At 42.4% G+C, this 24,112-nt stretch overlaps 2 protein-coding genes across 2 annotated transcripts; one reads left to right on the plus strand and one right to left on the minus strand.

Moving 5' to 3' along the window:
* Nucleotides 1-2,255: 2,255 nt before the first annotated feature.
* DAD1 (defender against cell death 1) lies at nt 2,256-3,353 on the minus strand. The gene is made up of 2 exons (XM_089485185.1): nt 3,143-3,353; nt 2,256-2,386 (listed from the first exon to the last, which is right to left on the minus strand). The coding sequence occupies exons 1-2, from the start codon at nt 3,351-3,353 to the stop codon at nt 2,256-2,258; spliced, it is 342 nt and encodes a 113-aa protein (XP_089341311.1).
* A 3,361-nt stretch (nt 3,354-6,714) lies between these two features.
* Nucleotides 6,715-24,090, plus strand: LOC149300460 ((Lyso)-N-acylphosphatidylethanolamine lipase-like). The gene is made up of 7 exons (XM_089485137.1): nt 6,715-6,737; nt 9,433-9,521; nt 10,458-10,830; nt 10,995-11,149; nt 20,772-20,883; nt 21,063-21,249; nt 24,001-24,090. Exons 1-7 carry the CDS (start codon nt 6,715-6,717, stop codon nt 24,088-24,090), a joined length of 1,029 nt encoding a protein of 342 aa, XP_089341263.1.
* Nucleotides 24,091-24,112: the final 22 nt, after the last annotated feature.

Genomic DNA, 24,112 nt, shown 5'->3' on the forward strand with positions numbered 1-24,112 from the left:
AGTAGTGAACTTCTTACACACATTGTGTTTGTTATTTCAATTATTTGTTAGCATAAACTCAATGACAGTTATGAATTTCAACTAAATACTCCAAATATTTTATATTTTATATATGGCTAGATTTTTTTTCCTCACAAAGGTGGAGCACAGAACCATATACAATGCTGCATGCTGACCTTCTTGTGTGGCCAAACGTGTACACCAACCTGTCAAAATTGACTTCTGACTTGCTTCTTCATATTAGACGTGTAAATGAGTCAAAAAAAGGATTTGGACGGATTTTTCCTTTCGTTCCCTCCCCAACTAATTACGTTCCCTGCCCATTCGTTTTGGCCGAAAATTCAGGGAAATCTCTGATTCGGGAGCAAAATGCTCAGTGCCTACATTCACTCACGGTCTTGTTCACTTTCTCGCACTCTCTGTTTCCCTAACTTCTCTGGTGACTACTTCTCCATCCTGCTATCCTTGTGGACTTAACACGGCAGGAACTTCCACCAAAATGGCAGCGCTTCCAGTGACATCCTCTCCCGCGATTGGATGATCTGGGTGAGGACGTCAATGGAAGCGTCACCATTTTGGCAGAAGATCCCGTCGGGTTATATCCACAAGGATGGGAACGAAGCTAAAAGATAGCAGAAGTGGTCAGCAGAGAAGGTAGCAAAACCTTTAGAGAGCGTGAGTGAATGTAGGCCCTAGTATTTCATGGGGGGGGTCTGGCCTTGTACTAATCGGCAGATTTACCAAAATTTGCAGTTCACACGAATCCTAATGCACAACTCTACTCAGTACTTATATTATATGTGTGCTTTAAAAATACCCTGCTCTTTGCTCTAACTATTCTTGCCACTCATTGGAATGTATGTGATGGCTGGAGTGTCTCTCTTAAGTCACTCATAACTAGTCTCCTCTCTAATCGCAGTGTATTCTACAATCCCATAAACTAAAAATAGCTTTCCACTTATTGAGGTTTTGCTGGATAAGGAGAGTCCTTAATGTTGCCATATAAGAAAAACAGCTGTGTGGTAACTGCTACTGCGCAAAGACTTTGCGCTTTCATATGTCTTATATACCGTTATAAGTCATGGACATGCAGACAAAAATAATAAAAAAAAAACCTAACTCCAAGAAACAAAGTCATATGTTTATTGGCAGTTTCAGCTGTCCAAACAGACAAGAAATGGTGGCTCTACAATCAACTTGTAATGCAGAAGAGCAAGGTCACAAAAGAGTATTAAAAAAGTGATGTACTGCAGCCCGGAATGCGTCTTCAACTCAAGAGAGCAACTGTCAAAGAGTATAAAAATAATAAAATTAATATAGCAAAGACAATATGTTAAATGCATCATACCCTGTAGTAAAAGAACACACGCAAAACTAAAACTTGTCATCCAAAATACAGAACAGTAAAATAACTTTGGAAGACGAAAAAGGAATCAGTGGGCCCACAAAGTACATAGGTAATGTGGTGAAATTATATTTTTTCATGTAGTGAATAAAGGCCAGTACCAGTTGCAGGCACGGAGGTTAATTACACAGTAGGCACCTCAACTTTTGGACCTTAAGATGGTGTGCTTTTAAAGACTGCCAAATAAGATTGAAAATGTAAAATCATTGTAAGGAACTTTGTTCAGTTATGTTTGCAATTTAAAAGAAGCAACGGTACAGTGTATATATACTTATTATAGTAGGCAAATTAATTCAATCACATTATGTGTTATGCAGAGTAAGTTGGGGAATTTTATGACTTCTTACTGTCCGTGTACATTTTAAACACTATAGATAAAATAATTTATGCCATCTGTAAATTACAGCCAAATTCTGAAATCACTCATGAATGACAATTACAACGTAGCGATTTTCAAATTTACTTACATCATTGGCACTTTCTCTGTGGATACTGATTTTTCCACACTTTTTTAAGACAAAAATAATTTCTAGCTTTATTACTTGTACCTTTAGGGTTATTATTTTTAGGTCAATGCTGTAGGAGCAATACCACGTTTTATTTGCAGGGATCGTGGAAGGAAGATGGATGTTCTTCTCTCAATTAAATTGACTATATTTCAATCAAATACTTTGGTTTAGTGGTGACTACAGCCTGCACAAATAATGCACATGCATTCATGCAATCCCCACTGTTCTCATTCACACTTTCTTGTTCTGGCAATACAATCCAGAACAATTAAAAGACAAATGATGAACCACACCTGGCTCTTTAAAATGTACTCACCTCGTGATATATAAACAACGATGGATCAACCGACAAAGTTAATGACAACTAGGTGCAAGATTGTGTTGGCAAAAAGAAAATCTGCGAAGGCTCTCTCTGGAGAGATCCCCTGGAAATCCCCCTTATTTTGAGGATTGATTTGTATCCGTAGACACACTGCAAGGTGGAAAATAAACACAAGAAGGTGTGAATATTAATCATAAGTAAATAAGAAAACTAGAAATTCCCAGGTCTGTCAAGTGATAATATTCAGGGCAAATCTGATTTTCACTACGGTTCATTCTTCATATGCAAAAGGCTAAAATAGTTAATATTAAAATACTATAATTAACAAGAACATCCAACCTAGTCAAGCTGCATTTTAGCATTCCAAGATGTTTGACAGCAATACAAGCCAACTGTCAAATAGTTTGGGCCACTACTATAAACACCAATATAAGAAGGTCTAATCAGTCGGCTGAAACAAAACCATTTGGTTATACAGGTGCTGCAAAGTGACCAACAAGAATGTAACATTTCCCTTTTTGATATTTAAACTTAAATATGATTCTATATAGTAGTGCAATGAATAGATTCATATAGGGCCCCTACATCAGGAGAAATCAATGCAGGCCTCGGATAGGGCAAGCATGACGGTTTAATGCATACAGAGAATGGTTTACTTCTGCGGTTTCAGCCATTACACAAAGTAAAACGCAGCGCCGTGTAACTGGTAGTACAACACTTGCAATGCACACATATTTATTGGCAGTGCACATACACTTCCGCCTCGTTAACACAACACTTGAAACGCAGCGTGTATATTCATAAACTGCACAGTGACTGCATAAACTCTAGAGCCAAAAATATGAACTGGTTTAGCACCGGCGACTTCTATTATCGATGTAATCATATACTCAGTGTGTATCTCACCGCCCAAAATGAATGAGCCCACGCAGGAGGTGAAACCGGACAGGAAGGAATTGAAGGGAAAGGTTCCCACCAGAAGGCAATACAGAAACTGCATGACCCCGGTAAGCATTATGTACAGAAGATAGGCGTCCAGCATCTTAAGCCGCTGTGGAGTACTACTGACATATTCCTCCAAAAAGCGGGACACGACGGATAACACAGACACCGACATGATGAAAATCACCGGTCCCTTATGCGGAGATAGGAAATGACACAACGGAAGCGCACTCTGGAACAGACGTGGCGATCCGGAGCAGCGGCCGACGTCACCTTTACTAAGCGGAAGCCGGAAGCGGTGGAACTTTTAGTCGCGTCTACTTGTTGCCAAGCGAAAAGGCAGTCGTGAAAATTATTATTATTATTGTTTTCGTATAAATAATTGACAGTCGATTTCGGTACTGTTGGATAGTTAAATTAAGGTGTCAAACATATAACTAGTTTACCTTTTACCTAGGGAGACCCATATATATATATATATATATATATATATATATATATATATATATATATATGGGTCTCCCTAGGTAAAAGGTATATATATATACACATATATTTTATTAAGAACGTTATTGATTTCCTCACGATATGAAAACAACAGAAAACTATTTATATAATAAATGTATATAAATATTTATATAATATATATTTTTTGTCCCGTTGTGTTGCCATAAATTCTAAATGGAATAATAAAAATATCAGAAATAAAATAATATTCTTAATAGGGTACAACCCCCCCAAGTATTTGTATCCAATATATGTGTGTAGGTGTATACATGCAAAATGTAAAAAAAAGTTTACTTTTATGAGCAAGTCCTAAAATTAGTACTATGTCTACAAAATTCATTGCATGGAAGGTTAAAATACTTCAATTTTAAATGCCCACGAGGTGTCTAGTTTAACAAAAATGTATAATTTGATGGGGTAATTCATATTGGTTGGGTTCAAAGATGAACAAATAAGACATGGCACAGACTGGCCAGATGTGGAAATTGCCAGGGGTGTCTACTTTTCAAGCATCTATGGTTTGAAGGGAGTAAATTGAAATTGAGCTTCACATTAGAATCTGAGACAGAATTTTTAACATGAAAATTGAAAATGTATAAGATCATAAGACGACCCTGATTATAAAAGACGACCCCCCAAATCTGAATATTAATTTAGGAAAAAAAGAAAAAGCCTGAATATAAGACGACCGTATAGGAAAAAAGTTTTACCAGTAAATGTTAATTCATGGAAACTATTTTTTTTAATAAAAGCTATGATTGAGAAAAATATTTTGGTTTTATTTCCTTCTGTTTTCCAACCTGCCCCCCCAGTTTTGCACATCTGCCCCAGAAATGCCTTATACCCCCTATATGCCACTGTGCCCCATGATATGCCTTTTAACCCTATATGCCACTGTGCCCCATGATATGCCTTTTGACCCCCTATGTGCCACTCTGCCTCCAGAAATGCTTTATACCCCTATATGTCACTCTGGCATTAAGGGGGTTAAAAGGCATATCATGGGACAGAGTGGCATATAGGGGCTATAAGGCATTTCTGGAGGCAGAGTGGCATATAGGAGGGTATAATGCATATCAGGGAGGCAGAGTGGCGTATAGGGGGGCATAAGGCTTTTACATAAAAAATATTATACAGTTTGTTAAAAAAATAAATTAGTTTACTGACCTCCTACTTCTTCCACTTTGGGCTTTTTCATCTTGACTTCCGAAAAGTAATCTAAACAGCTGATGCGTGCTGATGCCGCCGGCCGGAGCTACTTTAATACTTTTTTAATTTATTTAATATGCCGGATCGGCTTGCCTTATTATGTAAAAAAAAAATCTGATGGCCGCATAGTGATGGGAGCAGCGTGAGGGGTGAAATGTCCGTGCGAGGGGGCGGAGCTTTCTCCCCTCACACTGCTCCCATCACTAGGTGGCCATCGCACACGGCTGCTGGGTGCTGATGCGGCCGGCTGATCCGGCTTGCCATATTAAATGTAAAAAAAAAGAATTGAAGTAGCGCCGGCCCGCCGCATCAGCACGCAGCGGCCGTTTAGATTAGATTTCGGGCGGCCTGGGGGGCAATTGTCCCCCTGCCCAGCGCGCCCCTGGCACCGGAGGAGGCTTCCTTTCCCTCTCACAGCTGCTCAGCGTTTGTTTTCAATGTAAGTTTGCCGGCCGGCCGCCCGGCCCACGGATCAGCCAGTCCACCGGGAAATTTCCCGGTATCCCGGTGGGCCAGTCCGGCCCTGCTGGTAGTAGAATTAGGCTCCTAGTAGTTATTACTACTTATGATGATGCCACGAGTGGACGTGATACTGGTTTGCTAGTATCAGGGAATGTGACTGCCATCTCACTAACGGACATCCTTTTGGGTTAACCCCAAATCTAGGGATCTGCTGTACCTGTTTATTTTACTTATTTTTCATTCGTGACTTGCATCCTCCAGAGAATGTGTGGTGAAGTCAGAACACTCCATGGAAATATACACTACGTTTTTCAGCTTGCATCAACCTGATTGCTGTGATTCTGTAGAGTTTGAGTATTATTTTTGTGGCAATAGTGAATGTTTCAATGCTGACACTTAGAAGAAATGTATGACTACTGTGATCTTCCATTACGTGGTCTACCACTGTATTATTATTATTTATTGTTTTATATAGCGCCATCAAATTCCGTAGCGCTGTACAATGGGTAGACAAGACATAACAATTAGTATGTAACATAACAAATTGACTAACAGAGACAACAGGTGAGGAGGGCCCTGCTCAAGTGAGCTTACAGTCCAGAGTCTGTATAGACTAAGCTTGTCAAACCACGTAGAAGCTAAGTTAATATCTCCTACCAGATACTACAAGTCATTTGATACAATTTGCCTACATACATACCAGCGATCAAAACCATCACTGTATCTTGAAATGACCAAACATGACTACAAATTCTGGTAGATTAACAGGCTTTGAGAATGACATTTGTCAATTATCGAGTAAATTCACCAGTTGCCTAAATTTCAACAAAGTGTATGGTAAGTACATTTAGGATTTGGTTATCTATTAAATAAAAGTTGAAATACATTTAATACGAACATGCAAAACTTTCTGCAAACGGCTCATCGCAAATGTAACAATGTTTTTTGTCTGAATCATTTATTACATCATGCTTTCATCCAAACCACTTTTCATTTCCTCATCACTGTGACACAGCAAGTTTAGCTGATCAGATTTACACCCACATGTACTTATGTAAAACCACGCCTAGTCCACCGATCTCCAGCCCCTCTTTCATTTGTTACACAAGCTTCGCTAACTAACAATAAAGTAACATGCGTGCACTAAACCATCAAACGCCCCGCCTACTGTTATTATCAACGCTCTAGTCACGCCCACCGTTTCCCTTTTCAACATTCTGTGGCCGCCCATTGGCCTGCTAGACGTTCTGTACCCGCCCAGTGTCAAATATTCATCCGTCTTTTTTTTTTTTTTTTTTTTTTACCGATCAGCTGCTTACCCTTGTGTAATGCCGGGACTTAGGGAAGCGGATCCTGTGATGGCCGAGGAGCTGGAGGAACAGTGAGTTCGTCTACCTCAGTTTTTGTCATGCTTTCAGTAGAGTAAAGTCTAGCGCCAAGCACAGGCCTTTCTTACACAATGGAGTGCTGGAAACATGACTAAATATAAAGGATGTAACGAGATATTATATAAGAGGGAAGGTAGATGTTCATTATTTTGATTCTATCGCGACTGTATCGCGACATGTATATAGATATTTTACTGGAAGCCACATTTGTTCTTACAGGCATGGGGACAGCTACAGGTGGGTATTTGTATCTCTGATGTTTTCGCATAGGAACTGAAAAGATGGAAATACAAGGGGAACCTAAATTAACTTCAGCTGGGCTCTGTGATTTATACAGCGATTGTATGTATTGTAGTGTGGAAATGGTAGAGGTAGTCTTGTGTAAATTTCTTGACTGTCTTATTTCTATAGAGAGTTTGACAGTTTAATGGTGTCACCATCAGACCTAAAGCTATCCAATGGACAGTAAACTGTACAGAACAGGAAATGAGTTTGGGAGTGCAAAACACACAAGCGTACATTGTAACCATGAGAGGCGTAGATGTTTGACTCATGCACACCATGACTAATGGTAATTGGGAGTGCCTGACTATTTAACAGTATGTTTTCAAATGTATTCTAAAACATTCAAAAAAAAAATCAATTGTACAAATAGTGTAAATGGTGCAAGAGTGCATGTATTAGGGTCTACATATACCGAGCAGGTACTTACTTTAAGAAGGAAGCCATTGGTTCTTAAGCATCCTTTGGCATATGTTCTCCACTGTGTACTAATGAAAGGTACATCAACACCTTGTGAAGTTAAGCAATTCATTTAAAATTGTAGGGGAGACTGTTAGTAGGACTGCATACTGGTAATTAAAATTTTATATTGGAAGCTTGTGAGCACTGCCCACTTTACCCAATGTAGCGGTTTGTCTTAGTATGTCAGTTCTTGTTTTGTCATACCCTTTTTAATATATATTGTAAGAAGCGCTGCATAAATTGTCGGCACCATACAAATGAAAGATAACAATCATTTTACATTGGTGATAGAATTTTAGATTTTAGACATCGTATGTTTCCAATTTTGCCGCACCAGTTTTGGGAAGGCCCTTTTCTGTTACATCATTACTGTGCCCCTGTGTATAAAGCAAGGTCCATAAAGACTAACTAGTTTGATGTGGAGAAACTTGAGTGGCCTGCACAGAACCCTGACTTTAACCACATTAAACACCTTTGAGATGAATTGTAATGCCAATTGCCAGCCTGAGCTCACAAATTCTCTTTTGAGTGGACATTAATTTCTAGACACACTCCAAATTCTTGTGGCAAGCCTTTCCAGAAAAGTGGAGGCTGTTATAGCTGCAAAGTGAGCCAACACCATATTAAAGTATGTGCTTTTGGAATGGGATGTCTAACAATCTCATATACCGTAGGTATGATAATTAGGTGTCAACATCCTTTTTGGTCATATAGTAACTTGCATGCTGTACATGAGCATCTGATAAAGGCTTTAACAGCATACTCCATATGTACCTATTGCTATAGGTCATGATGGGAGTAAACCATAAGTTTGTTCCTCACCCTAGATTCCACAAAAACTCTGGTTCATTTACATCATTTCCCGTCTTGACTACTGCAACACTCTTCTGGTCTTGACGCTCTCCTCTGCAGTCTCTCCTAAATACTCCTCTTCTGCTTCCCCACTCTGTGAAATCCTCCACTGGCTGCCTATTACCTTTAGAATTACATTTTAAAAGCCTGGTACTAACATTTAAGGCCCTCCATAACACTGCTCCTCCATACATTTCTGCCCTCATAAGCAAATACTCTCCTACTCGATCCTTACGTTCTTCCCATGGGCTAAGGCTCTCTCACTTATCACCATACCTGGGAACTTCTGTCCCTTACGGGACGCGGCCAGGACTGCCCCCTGGCGTTGGCGGGAGGTCCCCCTGACGTCGGCGGGAGGTCCCCCTGACGTCGGCGGGAGGTCCCCCTGACATTGTTGCTTCACCCGGCAATCTCTGGGTCAAACCCGGAGAGTTCCCAGGTATGCTTATCATCTCTTCCTTTTCCTGTCTACAAGATTTCACTCGGGCTGCCCCATATCTCTGAAATAAACTTCCACTGAACTTTCAGCATTCACCCTCCCTCCCAACTTTCAAGAAACATCTCAAAACTCACTTCTTCAGAGAAGCATACCACATTAGCTGCTAGAATTTCCCTGTCACTGATACAACCCCCACATTACCTCTCACCCTTTCTCCGTGCCTTATGTTTGTCACCCCGTTTCCATAAGATTGTAGGCAGGGCTCTCTCCACCTAATGTATTGGTTTGCCTTAGTCTGCCAATTCTCGTCTTGTCATACCCCTTGAATACATGTATTGTATTAAGCGCTGCGTAAATTGTTGGTGCTATATAAAAAAGATAATAATAATAATATTAACAAGTTGATTGCCATTCATAAAATAAATACTTATGTTTATGATACAGTTCTCTTATTTTTTAACTCTGTTCTAAAGTTCTAAAATAGATTTTAGGATGCTTCTACTGCTTAGTCCGGAGCCTTGGGATTTAAGATTTGTGCTCCCTACATTTTCTGTGTTACCCTATAGTTGTGGAAAAATTGTATGATACCTATGCTTCAACCTTTTCAAATTGTTGTGTCTGCTAAATTTCTGGATTCTTTGTTGTGTATGCAGATCACAAAGTTGGTTGACTGGCTGGATCCCGTCGTGGTGCCCGACCTCCATGTCCAAACTAAAGTCTGTTGAGTCAAAGATCCTTCAGTGTAAGAGCATTGGATGGAAATGAATATGTTTTTCTGTCTTTCTGTGAATTTATGTATTTTCTTAAAATCATTAATATTCTTGTTTTAAGTCATAGATATATATATAAAGCACCAGTCAGCTCCTATTCATTTAGTTTCCTCATTTTCTCACTTTATAAGGTCACCAATTATTTCCATGTTGCTTTTGCTCACTGTAGTTCATTACAATTTATATTTGCACATTGTACCCCAACAAGAGGAATTTTATGAACTGGGCCGTATCCATAATTTTAAATTGGTATGGTGATTGGCATATTTTAACCCATTTTACAGTTTTATAGTGAGGTTTTATTACATTAACATTTTTGGTTTGTTTTATAGCTTTTTGGTTTTATTTTTAATATAGGAGAGACATGAAACAAGACTAGAGTTTAATATTTAATATTAATCTCACTTTAATATTCCTCCCTGATTTGCCTCTATTGCCCCTGATCATAGCATGTGTGATCAGACACGGGCTATCATCAGGTGTCATGTGTGATCCTCACTGTAGCTCCAGCTTTCGCCCCTTATGTATCAGGTACCTTGCTAATCCACTAGGAACGTTTTTTGTGAAGTACCTGTTAAGTCACTGGTGTTCAATTTTGCAAATTGTCCTCTAAATGTGTCTCATATGTGTCTATAAGTGTGCCTGTACTAAAGAAAACAATATGACGGCTCACACAACAACCTTAATATTCAGCACAGTGGCTGTGATATGCATTAAAATATATATCATGGCTGGACTATACACTTAACAGCCCAATAACATCAATAAGCTTTGTCATGGACACTGATGTGTTCCTTATTCCTGATAAGATTCTGAAAAACCATAACCGTTTAAATACGAAAAGCAGATATCATAATTGACTATTCCTAATGTTATCAGTGCTGACATTATGGTTTCCATTTTTTCAGGTATCCAGAACAAATTTTATGCTCGTTATGTGTCTCTACCAGATCAAAACAAGATGTGGACACTCACAGTTAGCCCTGAGATTCGTGGCAAGACCCCTCTAGTGATGGTCCATGGGTTTGGGGGAGGAGTGGGCCTTTGGATTCAGAACCTAGACTCTCTGAGCACACATCGTACTCTTCATGCTTTTGACTTGTTAGGATTTGGTCGCAGCTCAAGGCCAACCTTTCCAAGTGACCCCGAAGGTGCAGAGGAACAGTTTGTGTTCTCCATTGAACAATGGAGAGAGGAGATGGGAATCAAAGATATGATCCTTCTTGGGCATAGTCTGGGAGGCTTTCTCGCTGCTTCCTATTCCATCAAGTATCCTCAGAGGTGAGACATGGTTCAGACCTTATCTTAGGTGATTCCAATGTGCAGAAAAGTAAAAGAAGAGGTTGTAATATGACAAACACTACTTGTGGGTGGGAATTGCTTTTATTTGCTGGTTGAGGACATTTAAATGTAATATATGAAAGATTTATGTTGCACTTTTTCAGAGTGAAGCACCTTATTCTAGTTGATCCATGGGGGTTTCCGGTCTTACCAACAGACCCTAACCAGGTTCGTTCCCCACCCACATGGGTGAAAGCGGTGGCTGCAGTACTGGGACGCTCAAACCCTTTGGCGGTTGTGAGAGCTGCTGGGCCATGGGGTAAGTTATAAATGCACTCAAAGCCATGTGATTTTCATATGTAACTTAAATGGGGGGGCATGGGCAACCTCACAAAGTAAGAATGCATATAAAAGTACTTAAATATTCATTTTATTTTTGTAGCTTTTTTTGTCAGTTTTTGCTGCTTAAACAGCCAATTACTGAAGGAAAAATAAACGCATTGAAATCCTCACACATCTTATACAGCAAAGGTGCTGGGGGGCAAGTGCATAGAGGGGAATTCTGATGTATTTAGGAGGGAAAACAAAAATGGTATTTTTAAGGTGACATTCAGGTAATCATATTAATGTGCGTATGATGGGTAGAGTTTTCTTTTCCCGTCTGGGTTTCAGTTTCATGTTTTGGCACATTTCACATTAGCATGACTGATGATAGAGCTGGTAGTAGGATTATTGCACTGTAGCAGCAGATAACGTTTATAGGAACGGTATAGTTGTGTATGGGATGGATCTGCTGGGTATATATATGGAAACTAACTACTGTGGTGATTTTTGTGATGTCTCATCTATAGCTCTGGTACTGTATATTGTGCTGTCATTGCTTTGGCCATCTGGGTGCTCTCAGTGGCATGGGTCATGGCTGTGATGTCATGCTCGTGGTTAAGGTCCTTAATGTGAAGTGGAAGAGACAATAGGAAGGAAGTCAACAGAGCAGAGACTTGTGATTGCAGGGCTGTTACTATGTTACTTCTACAAGTCTTCTAATTTGTATTAGAGCTATAAAGGATTTCCAGGTTTAACACAGTGACAAAGAGGATGAGATAATATAAAGTCATCTACGTTTTTTTTTGTTTTTTTTCTTTTCCGATACACAAGATAAAAGCTTTAACAAGGAAAGAAGATTGGCATTCGTAATACAGGGCTTAAATCATTATGGCATGCACGTTACAACTTCTAGTACACTATGATTTATAACACTAGCTTGTGATGCATCACTGTATGGGTAGGGTGTTCCTTCTCATGCTAAATCCCAATAGCATTCGCATCAAGACCTTTGACAAAGAAGCACTTTTTCTATAACTATGCTGGCAGCAGCAGAGGCTGTCTGCGCGCATTGCACAGACCTCCACCGGCTGCCGGAGAGAGGAGGTTCCGGGTCCCCTGCAGCGCTGGGTGTGTGTGTGTGTGTGTGTGTGTGGGGGGGGGGGGTAGCATGGCATAGGGAGGCTGTAATCATACTCCTATCATGCCCAGGTTCCAGCATGTACTGGCTGCCTGGGCATTATAGGAGTGTGATTGCTGTTAGCAATATATATAATATTGTTACTGATTTTTATTTTTTTTGTCTAATTTTGGTGTGTTAACCACACTTTTATTAAAAGTACGTAACACCAAAATTGGACAGAAAAATTAAAATTCAATAATATATTAAAAAAAATATATATACCGTATTGGCTCGAATATAGGCCGCACTTTTTCCCCCACTTTAAGTCTTTAAAGTGGGGGTGCGGCCTATATTCGGGGTCTAGCACCCGACGCCCGGGACATGCAGTCCTGGGCACCAGACAGGCAGCGGGGTTAGGATACAGATCCCCCACATCGGTGCAGGGGACCTGTATCCTACTCTCTGATACGCTCAGACAGCCTCCCCTGCCAGCACTTTCCACGGGGGGAGTGCCGGCACGGGAGATTGTCTAAGCGCATCGTGCGGACGGTCACCGGCTGCAGCGATGGGGGTAAACAGCCTCCGCTGCCGGCACGTCTGCACGATGTGCTTTAACAATCTCCCTTGCCGGGAATTCCCACGAGGGGAGTCCCGGCAAGGGAGATTGTTAAAGCACATCGTGCAGATATCTCGGCAGCGGAGGTTGTTTACCCGCATCGCCGCAGCCGGTGACCGTCCGCACGATGCGTTTTACCTCTGCCCCCAAGACTTACCAGAGCAGACTCCCGGGTGTCTTGCGGGGCCGGCGGGGGACATCTACACAATACGCGTATACAACTTCCGGCACCGGAAGTTGTATACGCGTATTGCGTAGATGTCCCTCGACGGCCCCGCAAGACACCCGGGAGTCTGCTCTGGTAAGTCGGGGGGGGGGGCAGAGTGGCAGCATATCTCGGGGGGGGGGGGGACTAGGACAGTGGCAGCATATCTCGGGGGGGGGGAGGAGGAGGACAGTGGCAGCATATCTCGGGGGGGGAAGGAGGAGGACAGTGGCAGCATATCTCGGGGGGGGGGGGAGAGGAGGACAGTGGCAGCATATCTCGGGGGGGGGGGAGACAGAGTGGCAGCATGTTTTTTTGGTGCTTTTTTAAAGAAAAAAACTTTTTCTTTAAAAAAGCACCAAACTTTTAGGGTGCGGCCTATATACGGGGCGGCCTATATCCGAGCCAATACGGTATATATATATATGTATGAAGGCCGATTTATTGGCCTGTATTTGTGGGAGGGGCTTAGTAGCACTTATATACCAGACAGGGGCCTCCCTTGGGTGTAACGAGGGTGCTATGTATCAGGAAATTATGTCATGGAACTTCAGGAAGGAACGTTGCGGTTTACGGCTAGTATTGGCTGTGCGGCATGTCTGTGTTTCAGGAGCCAAATGACTCCTGCAATCAGGTTTTTCGGGGTTATTCGAGGGGGGCACCCCCCTTCTGGTTATACTTATTTTGTTGCTTGCTTGGTCGTTTATTGACTCATTTCCGGGGGCCAACGTGGTTTTTTTTGTTGTTGTTGTTTACGGACTGCTGTGTGTCTACAGGGTGCTGCTCAGGTGCTGTTAATCAGTCGTAATCCTTCCCATGCCTGTCTTCACTTTCTTCATTTCTCTATATGTTTCTTTTACTATCAGCGCCTAATCCAAACATTTGTGTTACAGGTAGCAGTTCCCTGGAGCGATGCTGGGTACTTTTCTTGATTTGGATTGTTTATATGTACGCACGGCCACACAGGTGCACTTATACTCAAACGTTAATAAGCCTGTTTATCCCTTTTGCTACCGACACCTGTTGGATACCTCTAGTCCTGCACTGCACATCATTCAGCACGCTCTCTTTCTTTCATGCTTTTATACGGTTCAGCTCATGTTTCTCTGTCTGCACTTTTACGGAGGTTCATTTCCTTATCCAAGCGTATTTTTAGTCGCTCCCTATATCGTTCTTGGAGTTACTCATTGTATGTCACAGCTGGTGAATTACTTTGGTTGAGTACTTTCAAATTATACTTGACTCCAATTAATTCATGTACACACCATTTGTGGATAACGATCAGCATACTAGCTACATTCTCTAGTTTACTCTGTTGGTCTACTACCGCTTCTGCTAGGAAACTGTTCCATGTATCCACTTGCCCTGCTCCAGATGATTTCTGTTGCTAGTGTCAGGTGAGGGTTGCCGGTTAACCACTTTTCATTAACCCTTTGTTCACTGTTAGTGCGTATTATTTAGGCTGGTCATTCCGGTCCCGGGTCAGTGTACGCTGCACGTTCGAGCAGCATCGTCTATTTGGCTGTCCGGTCGGCGGTGTGCCAGTTTCCTTAGGTGAAGGGGAAGCTGGGCACCGCACCGGAACGATCTGCCTGGAGCCCACGTCATGGCTCCCGCGCGGCAGTACGGTTAGGGCGCAGGAGTCAGTGAGACTCCGTCTCGGGTTGTCTTACAGGTTTCCCATGTCTTGCATGGGCCACCGTGCTTTACGGGGGGTTGTAGTTGTGTTGTTTTGCCTTCTTTAGGCACGTCACGAGAGTTCCAGGTCAGCAGGTTCCCTTTCGAGTCGACGGTGAGGAACTGGGGCTAAGGTCATTCCGGTCCCAGGTAAGTATGTGCTGCACACTCGAGCAGCATCGTCTTTTTTTTTTGCTGTCCGGTCGGCGGTGTGCCAGTTTCCTTAGGTGAAGGGGAAGCTGGGCACCGCACAGCGGTTATGGCACAATTCAAGCCGTTTAGTTAGGCAGGTAGATGGTAGTATGTCATGTAGCTATACACGTCACAGGTAAGCCCTGACCACAAGTATGAAGGCCGATTTATTGGCCTGTATTTGTGGGAGGGGCTTAGTAGCACTTATATACCAGACAGGGGCTTCCCTTGGATGTGACGACGGTGCTGTGTACCCTCCCAACCCGCCCTAATTTCATAAACACCTAACAGGGTATGCCCTCTTTAGGCATTCCTCCTACGCAGCGGTTATGGCACAATTCAAGCCGTTTAGTTAGTTAGTTAGGCAGGTAGATGGTAGTATGTCATGTAGCTATACACGTTACAGGTAAGCCCTGACCACAAATATATATATATATATATATATATATATATATATATATATATAATAAACTGCTAACAGCAATCACACTCCTATCATGCCCAGGCAACCCAGTACATGATAGGGTGATTGTTGTTGGCAATCACACTCCTATCATGCAAAGTCAGTCACTTTTAAATAAAAGTGTGTTGTTTTTTTTTGTATTTTTTTTTAAAAGGTGTGTTTTGGGGGGGGGGGGGCATTTTCGGGTTTCGGCCAAGTGTTACTCATTGTATGTCACAGCTGGTGAATTACTTTGGTTGAGTACTTTCAAATTATACTTGACTCCAATTAATTCATGTACACACCATTTGTGGATAACGATCAGCATACTAGCTACATTCTCTAGTTTACTCTGTTGGTCTACTACCGCTTCTGCTAGGAAACTGTTCCATGTATCCACTTGCCCTGCTCCAGATGATTTCTGTTGCTAGTGTCAGGTGAGGGTTGCCGGTTAACCACTTTTCATTAACCCTTTGTTCACTGTTAGTGCGTATTATTTAGGCTGGTCATTCCAGTCCCGGGTCAGTGTACGCTGCACGTTCGAGCAGCATCGTCTATTTGGCTGTCCGGTCGGCGGTGTGCCAGTTTCCTTAGGTGAAGGGGAAGCTGGGCACCGCACCGGAACGATCTGCCTGGAGCCCACGTCATGGCTCCCGCGCGGCAGTACGGTTAGGGCGCAGGAGTCAGTGAGACTCCGTCTCGGGTTGTCTTACAGGTTTCCCATGTCTTGCATGGGCCACCGTGCTTTACGGGGGGTTGTAGTTGTGTTGTTTTGCCTTCTTTAGGCACGTCACGAGAGTTCCAGGTCAGCAGGTTCCCTTTCGAGTCGACGGTGAGGAACTGGGGCTAAGGTCATTCCGGTCCCAGGTAAGTATGTGCTGCACACTCGAGCAGCATCGTCTTTTTTTTTTTGCTGTCCGGTCGGCGGTGTGCCAGTTTCCTTAGGTGAAGGGGAAGCTGGGCACCGCACAGCGGTTATGGCACAATTCAAGCCGTTTAGTTAGGCAGGTAGATGGTAGTATGTCATGTAGCTATACACGTCACAGGTAAGCCCTGACCACAAGTATGAAGGCCGATTTATTGGCCTGTATTTGTGGGAGGGGCTTAGTAGCACTTATATACCAGACAGGGGCTTCCCTTGGATGTGACGACGGTGCTGTGTACCCTCCCAACCCGCCCTAATTTCATAAACACCTAACAGGGTATGCCCTCTTTAGGCATTCCTCCTACGCAGCGGTTATGGCACAATTCAAGCCGTTTAGTTAGTTAGTTAGGCAGGTAGATGGTAGTATGTCATGTAGCTATACACGTTACAGGTAAGCCCTGACCACAAATATATATATATATATATATATATATATAATAAACTGCTAACAGCAATCACACTCCTATCATGCCCAGGCAACCCAGTACATGATAGGGTGATTGTTGTTGGCAATCACACTCCTATCATGCAAAGTCAGTCACTTTTAAATAAAAGTGTGTTGTTTTTTTTTGTATTTTTTTTTAAAAGGTGTGTTTTGGGGGGGGGGGCATTTTCGGGTTTCGGCCAAGTGAATGCTGACTTTGGGTTTTGGTCCAGAATTTTCATTTTGGTGCATGCCTAACTGGAACTATATAGACAAGATACAATATGCTTAGTTCTCGTGTTTATAAGTGTGGTGTGTAAAAGTGAAAAAAGAAAAAATGTGATATACTTCCCAAATGACCGCAGCAGCGCAAAAGGCACTCTTCCTCAGGGTGCAAATGTACAAATAAGCAAATGATTGGGGCGCAGGTACATGTAAGGGAAGAAAATAAATATATAGTGTGAAAAGTATAGATACTGGAAAATAGGGCTGCAACTAACGATTATTTTAATAATCGATTAGTTGGCCGATTATTTTTTCGATTAATCGGATAAAAAAAAACAATATGCAAATTTTTTGTTTATTTAAAATAATTTAATGAACTGGATGTTAAAAAAACAACTTAAAATTTACATTAACATTCTTATTTTGTTATGATGTAATAAAAAACAATATTTTCAAAGTAAAAGAACCCAAACACAATATTTCTGAAACAAAATAACCCCAAACATTCTGAAAAGAGGTGGACTATTACTGTTCAAGAAACTTTGCCCCAGCCCCAGCCCTGGCACTTTGCACCCAGCACTTTGCACCCAGCACTTTGCACCCAGCACTTTGCACCCAGCCCTGGCACTTTGCATCCAGCACCCAGCCCTGGCACTTTGCACCCAGCACTTTGCACCCAGCCCTGGCACTTTGCACCCAGAACTTTGCACCCAGAACTTTGCACCCAGCCCTGGCACTTTGCACCCAGCACTTTGCACCCAGCACTTTGCACCCAGCCCTGGCACTTTGCACCCAGCCCTGGCACTTTGCACCAGGCACTTTGCACCCAGCCCTGGCACTTTGCACTCAGCACTTTGCCCCAGCCCTGGCACTTTGCACCCAGCCCTGGCACTTTGCACTGTGCCCCTGCACCCAGTCTCCAACTCTGCCCTGCACCCAGCCCTGCCCCCACATTCTGCCCTGCCCCCACACTCACACCCTGCACCCACTCTGCCCTGCACCCACACTCACACTCTGCCCTGCACCCAGTCTCCAACTCTGCCCTGCACCCAGTCTCCAACTCTGCCCTGCACCCAGTCTCCAACTCTGCCCTGCACCCAGCCCTGCCCCCACATTCTGCCCTGCCCCCACACTCACACCCTGCACCCACTCTGCCCTGCACCCACACTCACACTCACACTCTGCCCTGCACCCAGTCTCCAACTCTGCCCTGCATCCCCACCCCCACTCTGCCCTGCACTCAGTCTCCTACCCTGGCCTGCCCCTCCACCCCCACTCTGCCCTGCATCCCCTGAAACCCCACCCCCACCCCCGCGAATCGCTCTGTGCGAATGGAGCCACTCGCACAGAGCGGTTCGCTCTGTGCGAACGGAGCCACTCGGTAAGTAAAAGGAGCCGAGTGCCAACAACGAATCGATCACTCGATTAATCGATAACGGAAATCGTCGACAACGATTTCCGTTATCGATTATTATCGATTTTATCGATTCGTTGTTTCAGCCCTACTGGAAAATGAGTATAATTGTGGTTACACTCATAAACGGATAAGATGCTTCAGGCCCTTCAAATTGTGTTGAAAAGAATCTTTAATACATCTTCATACAAAATCTAAAAGATAAAACTGAACATGGTGCAGTATCCTCATTAAAACAAATATTGCTATTCAGAATGCACTCACAGTTGTGTCCATGCACTGAGTGCATATAAAAGCGATGGGTTAAAAGTCTGCCAAAAAATCAATTAAAGGGGGGGTCCCGTGTGATCCTTCTGACACCTATACGGCGAAACGCGTCAGAAGGATCACACGGGACCCCCACCTTTGATTGATTTTTTGGCAGTTAAGACATGTGTTCCCCAGATTACTTCCTGCAGTGTATGCAGGACTTGAGCTAACAGAATGCATTTTTCTTGATCAGCTTATTTGTGTGTATGATAGTGTTGAATGAATGAATTATTGGTATATTAATTGATTAGTAGGGACCGAGTAGTGTATCAGATAATGAATTATGAGTATTAGATTAGTAGTGATAATTGTATCTGATAATGTTAAATTTGAGTTTATACACTATATACACTATATATATCGTATCAGAATGGTCATTGCATTGTCTTAATGGCAAAAATTAATGGTGTGACTTATACTATCATGAGCACATATGCACCAAATTAGTTATTAATCAAATCGTTGAGCTCTAGGTTATCGAAAAATAACAAAATTCGAAAGAGGAAACCTTATCCTGGGTGGAAACATTTATTGTGTAGTAGACTACAATATGGATAGAAGTAAGAGAAACTGAAAAGAAGTAATGATAAAGAAACCATAAATGAATTAGCAGCAGTAACCATGAAACCTTTCTTACTTCAACACTCTTTATTCGATACTTGGAGAGTCTTACATCCCATTGCTGCTAACAATCATATAAGTAATATTGTTATTAAAATCACACTCCTATCATGCCCAGGTTCTAGCATGTACTGGTTAACTGGGTATAATAGCAGTGTGGTTGCTGTTAACAAGTGTGTGTGTGTGTGTGTGTGTGTGTGTATGTATATATATATATATATATATATATATATATATATGTGTATATATATATATATATATTTACTGCATTTTTTGTTCCATTTTGGTGTGTTACTTACTTTTAATAAAAGTTTGGTTATTTATTTTTTTATTTAAGGAGGGGGGTCATTTTCGGGTTCGGCCAAGTGAATCCTGAATTTACCGTTTCGATTTCGGTCCAAAATGCTTTTGGACGCCACAGCCTGCAGCAAGCTATTGTTAGCTTGTCTGAGGTCTGTGGACCTACTCTGCGCAGCGTGCATTATCTTCTCCTTCATGATCCCCGTGTGGAAGCATGGGCGTGAGTTTCCCGGAGAGCGCAGTAACGTTGGGCGTCACCTCGGCACTCACTTGGAGTAAGGGGGGGGCAGCATTTCACACTTCGCCCCAGGCAGCATTATGTCATTAGCCAGCCCTGTCATTAATTAATTGATTTCAATTTAACATTAGGTTCCCGAATTACTTTTCCATATTGACAAACTGACTGATGTGAATGCTAGTGTGAGAATGCATGCACAATGTTTTGTTTTTGTTATTGTAGATTTGATTTGCAGCATTAAAATGTATCACGCGATATAGAGTCTAATGAAAGTTATCAATTGTAACTGCATTTCTATGAAGATGAAATGTTGTATTTTATTGTTTTTCTTTTTTAAAAAAAATAATAGAGATAAAAAAATAATAAACAAACTATAAATAAAAAAAAAAATGACTGTATTGTGGGGAGAACAAATAATTGTATAATGTTGTCTAACAAAAAAAAACCTGCTACAATTATTGCATAAGGGACATCTAGTCATATCACGTATAAAGCAGATGTCCCGAAGCTATGTCTGGGGGCCACAAATAGATAAGAACATTTCAAATGAAAGCCCTTTTTGTTTTGAAAGAAAGTGTGTTTTATATGTGTGGGTACATCAAACAAGGAAAATTGACTTTTTAATGGTATGCAATTCTTGGAGGCAGATAAGATGTAATGTCTCATCTTTGGCTCTGGTACTGTGTGATGTGCTGTCGTTTCTGTGACCATCTTGTTGCTCTTAGTGGCATAGGTCATGGCAAATGTCCTATATGTTAAGTTGGAAGAAACCCAGTGGAACAGAGACTTGCAGACCTTTTACTATGTTATCTCCACAAGTTTAGTAAAAGTTTACAACATTTTTTGGTCTTTAATCTGTTGTATATGTGTATTTGAGAATTTTTATTTAGTTGCCTTTTCTCCTTCTAGGTCCTAGATTGGTACAGAGATTTCGTCCAGACCTTAAAAGAAAGTTTGAGGAGTACTTTGAGGATGATACTATAATGGAATATATCTACCACTGCAATGCGCAGACTCCAAGGTACAATCAAACTTTAACATTGGATATGTCAAGTTTTATTTGTTTATTACAATGAGATCTTGCTTTTTGCCTAATTAAGACTATTGTTGCTACATTTACATTTTTGCATCTTTTTTTTTCTTCTGATACTCCTTATTTACATTTGTAACTTACTGCATTTTTTTTATTTCTCCTGTCAGTGGGGAAAGTGCTTTTAAAGCTATGATGGAGAGGTTTGGTTGGGCTAAACGCCCAATGTTCTCCCGTATTCATATGATCCCAAAAGAGCTGCCTATAACGTTCATCTATGGAGCCGAGACTTGGATTGACAGGAGTACAGGAGATCGGGTCAAAGATGAGCGGCCAAACTCCTATGTGCAAACACTGGTACGACTTTGTTCTGAATGCATAGTTTTCGTATTTTATGTTTGTGTATTGTACCAATGTTCATACAGGCCCTGTAAATTTCAGTGACTCAAGTCTTATGCTTTTAAGACTACATGCTTACATACAGTATCTCACAAAAGTGAACACTGAAGAAATGGCACTCTGCTACAATGTAGAGACGTGAGTGTACAGTCTGTATAACAGTGTAAATGTGCTGTCCCCTCAAATATAACTCAACAAACAACCATTATTGTCTAAACCTTGGCAACAAAAGTGAGTACACCCCCTAAGTGGAAATGTCCAAATTGGGCCCAAAGTGTCAATATTTTGTGTGGCCACCATTATTTTACAGCACTACCAGAGCTTCACAGGTTGCCACTGGAGTCCTCTTCCACTCCTCCGTGACGACATTACGGAGCTGGTGGATGTTAGAGACCTTGCGCTCCCCCACCGTCCTTTTGAGGACGCCTCACAGATGCTCAGAAGGGCTTAGGTCTGGAGACATGCTTGGCCAGTCCATCACCTTTACCCTCAGCTTCTTTAGCAAGGCAGTGATCGTCTTTGAGGTGTGTTTGGTGTCATTATCATATTGGAATACGGCCCTGCTGCCCAGTTTCCGAAGGGAGGGGATCCCTTTGCTGCTTTACTATGTCACAGTACATGTTGGCATTCATGGTTCCCTCAATGAACTGTACCACCCCAGTGCCGGCAGCACTCATGCAGGCCCAGACCATGACACTGCAACCACCATGCTTGTACGCCTCACCTGGTTGCGGCCACACACGCTTGACAACATCTGAACCAAATAAGTTTATCTTGGTCTCATCGGACCACAGGACATGGTTCCAGTAATCCATGTTCTTAGTCTGCTTGTCTTCAGCAAACTGTTTGCGGGCTTTCTTGTGCATCATCTTTAGAAGAGCCTTCCCTCTAGGACGACAGCCATGCAGACCAATTTGATGCAGTGTGCGGCATATTGTATGAGCACTGACAGGCTGACCCCCACCCCTTCAACCTCTGCAGCAATGCTGGCAGCGTCTATTTCCCAAAGACAACCTCTGGATATGATGCTGAGCACGTGCACTCACCTTCTTTGGTCAACCATGGCGAGGCCTGTTCTGAGTGGAACCTGTCCTGTGAAACCGCTGTATGGTCTTGTCCACCGTGCTGCAGCTCAGCTTCAGGCTCTTCGCAATATTCTTATGTAGAGCAACTATTCTTTTTTTTCAGATCCTCAGAGAGTTCTTTGCCATGAGGTGCCATGTTGAACTTCCAGTGACCAGTATGAGAGAGTGTGAGAGCGATAACACCAAATTTAACACACCTGCTCCCCATTCACACTGGAGACCTTGTAACACTAACGAGTCACATGTCACCAGGGAAGGGGAATGGCTAATTGGGCCCAATTTGGACATTTCCGCTTAGGGGTGTACTCACTTTTGTTGCCAAGGATTAGACAAAATGTACAGATGCAAGAGGAATGGAGAGCTGGAGTATATTTGCTGATGAGGGAGGATAGGTAGAGGGGAGTGGTGTTAGTGATAGCTTTGTAGGATAGAGTGAGTATTTTGAATTTAATTTTGCTATGGATGGGGAGCCAGTGGAGGGACTCGCAGAGAGGTGTGGCAGATGCAGAGCATTGGGTGAGATAGATTAGCCTGGCAGATGCATTGAGCACAGATTGAAGAGGGGATAGTTGGGAGAGAGGGAGGCCGGTAAGTAGGTTGTTGCAGTAGTCTAGACGGGAGATTACTAGGGAATGGATTAGTTGTTTTGTGGTGCTGGCAGTAAGGAAAGGACGAATTTTGGAAATTTTACGCAGTTGGAAGTGGCAAGATTTAGAGAGTGATTTGATGTGAGGGATAAAAGACAGGTTAGAGTCTAGGGTCACTCCGAGGCAGCGGACATGTGGGGATGGAGAGATAGTGGCACCGTCAACAGTGATAGAAAGGTCAGAGAGGGGAACAGAGTTAGAGGGAGGGATTAGAAGTAGCTCGGTCTTAGACATATTTATCTTGAGGTGGTGAGAGGCCATCCAGGAAGAGATGCCAGATAGGCAGCTTCTGATCTGAGAGAGGACAGATCCAGAGAGATTGGGGGTGGGGAGATAGATTTGTGTGTCGTCTGCACAGAGGTGGTATTTGAACCCAAAGCTGTTGATGAGTTTTCCAAGTGAGAATGTATAGATGGAGAATAGTAGAGGACCCAGGACAGAGCCCTGAGGTACTCCAACAGAGAGGCATTGAGGAGGAGTCACTAGCAAAAGACACAGAGAAGAATCTGTTGGAAAGATATGAGTTAATCCAGGAGAGAGCAATGTCAAGGACACCAAGAGATCTGAGAGTCTGTAAGAGGAGGGGGTGGTCGACTGTGTCGAAGGCAGCAGAGAGGTCAAGAAAGATTAAGATAGAGTAGTGGCCATTGTTTCTAGCAGATAGAAGGTAATTTGTGACTTTGGTGAGAGCAGTTTCGGTCGAGTGCTGTGGGCTGAAACCGGTTTGCAGGGGGTCGAGCAGGGAGTTTGAGGACATTTCTGTTTTCCAGAATACATACACATTTCATATGTTGCTGGTTACCCTAATGTTTACCTGTGCTACAAACAGTGAAATGGGTAAACAATGTAATATAGATGTAATATAGATACTTATTGTTTATGTACTCTGAGTTGATAAGTGAGATTTGTTAATGTACTCGCCACAATATAATGTATTTGCAAGTAACATTAATGTTAAGAATTATATATTTTTGCAGGCAATCAAAGGAGCCTCTCATCATGTATATGCAGATCAGCCGCACATGTTCAATACTGTGGTCGAAGAGATTTGTGAGTCAGTGGATTGAATGCATCCTACAACATCTGAAA

This window comes from Sceloporus occidentalis, unplaced genomic scaffold, assembly GCF_023333645.1.
Source record: "Sceloporus occidentalis isolate IW3139 unplaced genomic scaffold, rSceOcc1.0.p SCAF_24, whole genome shotgun sequence".
Lineage (NCBI taxonomy): Eukaryota > Metazoa > Chordata > Lepidosauria > Squamata > Phrynosomatidae > Sceloporus > Sceloporus occidentalis.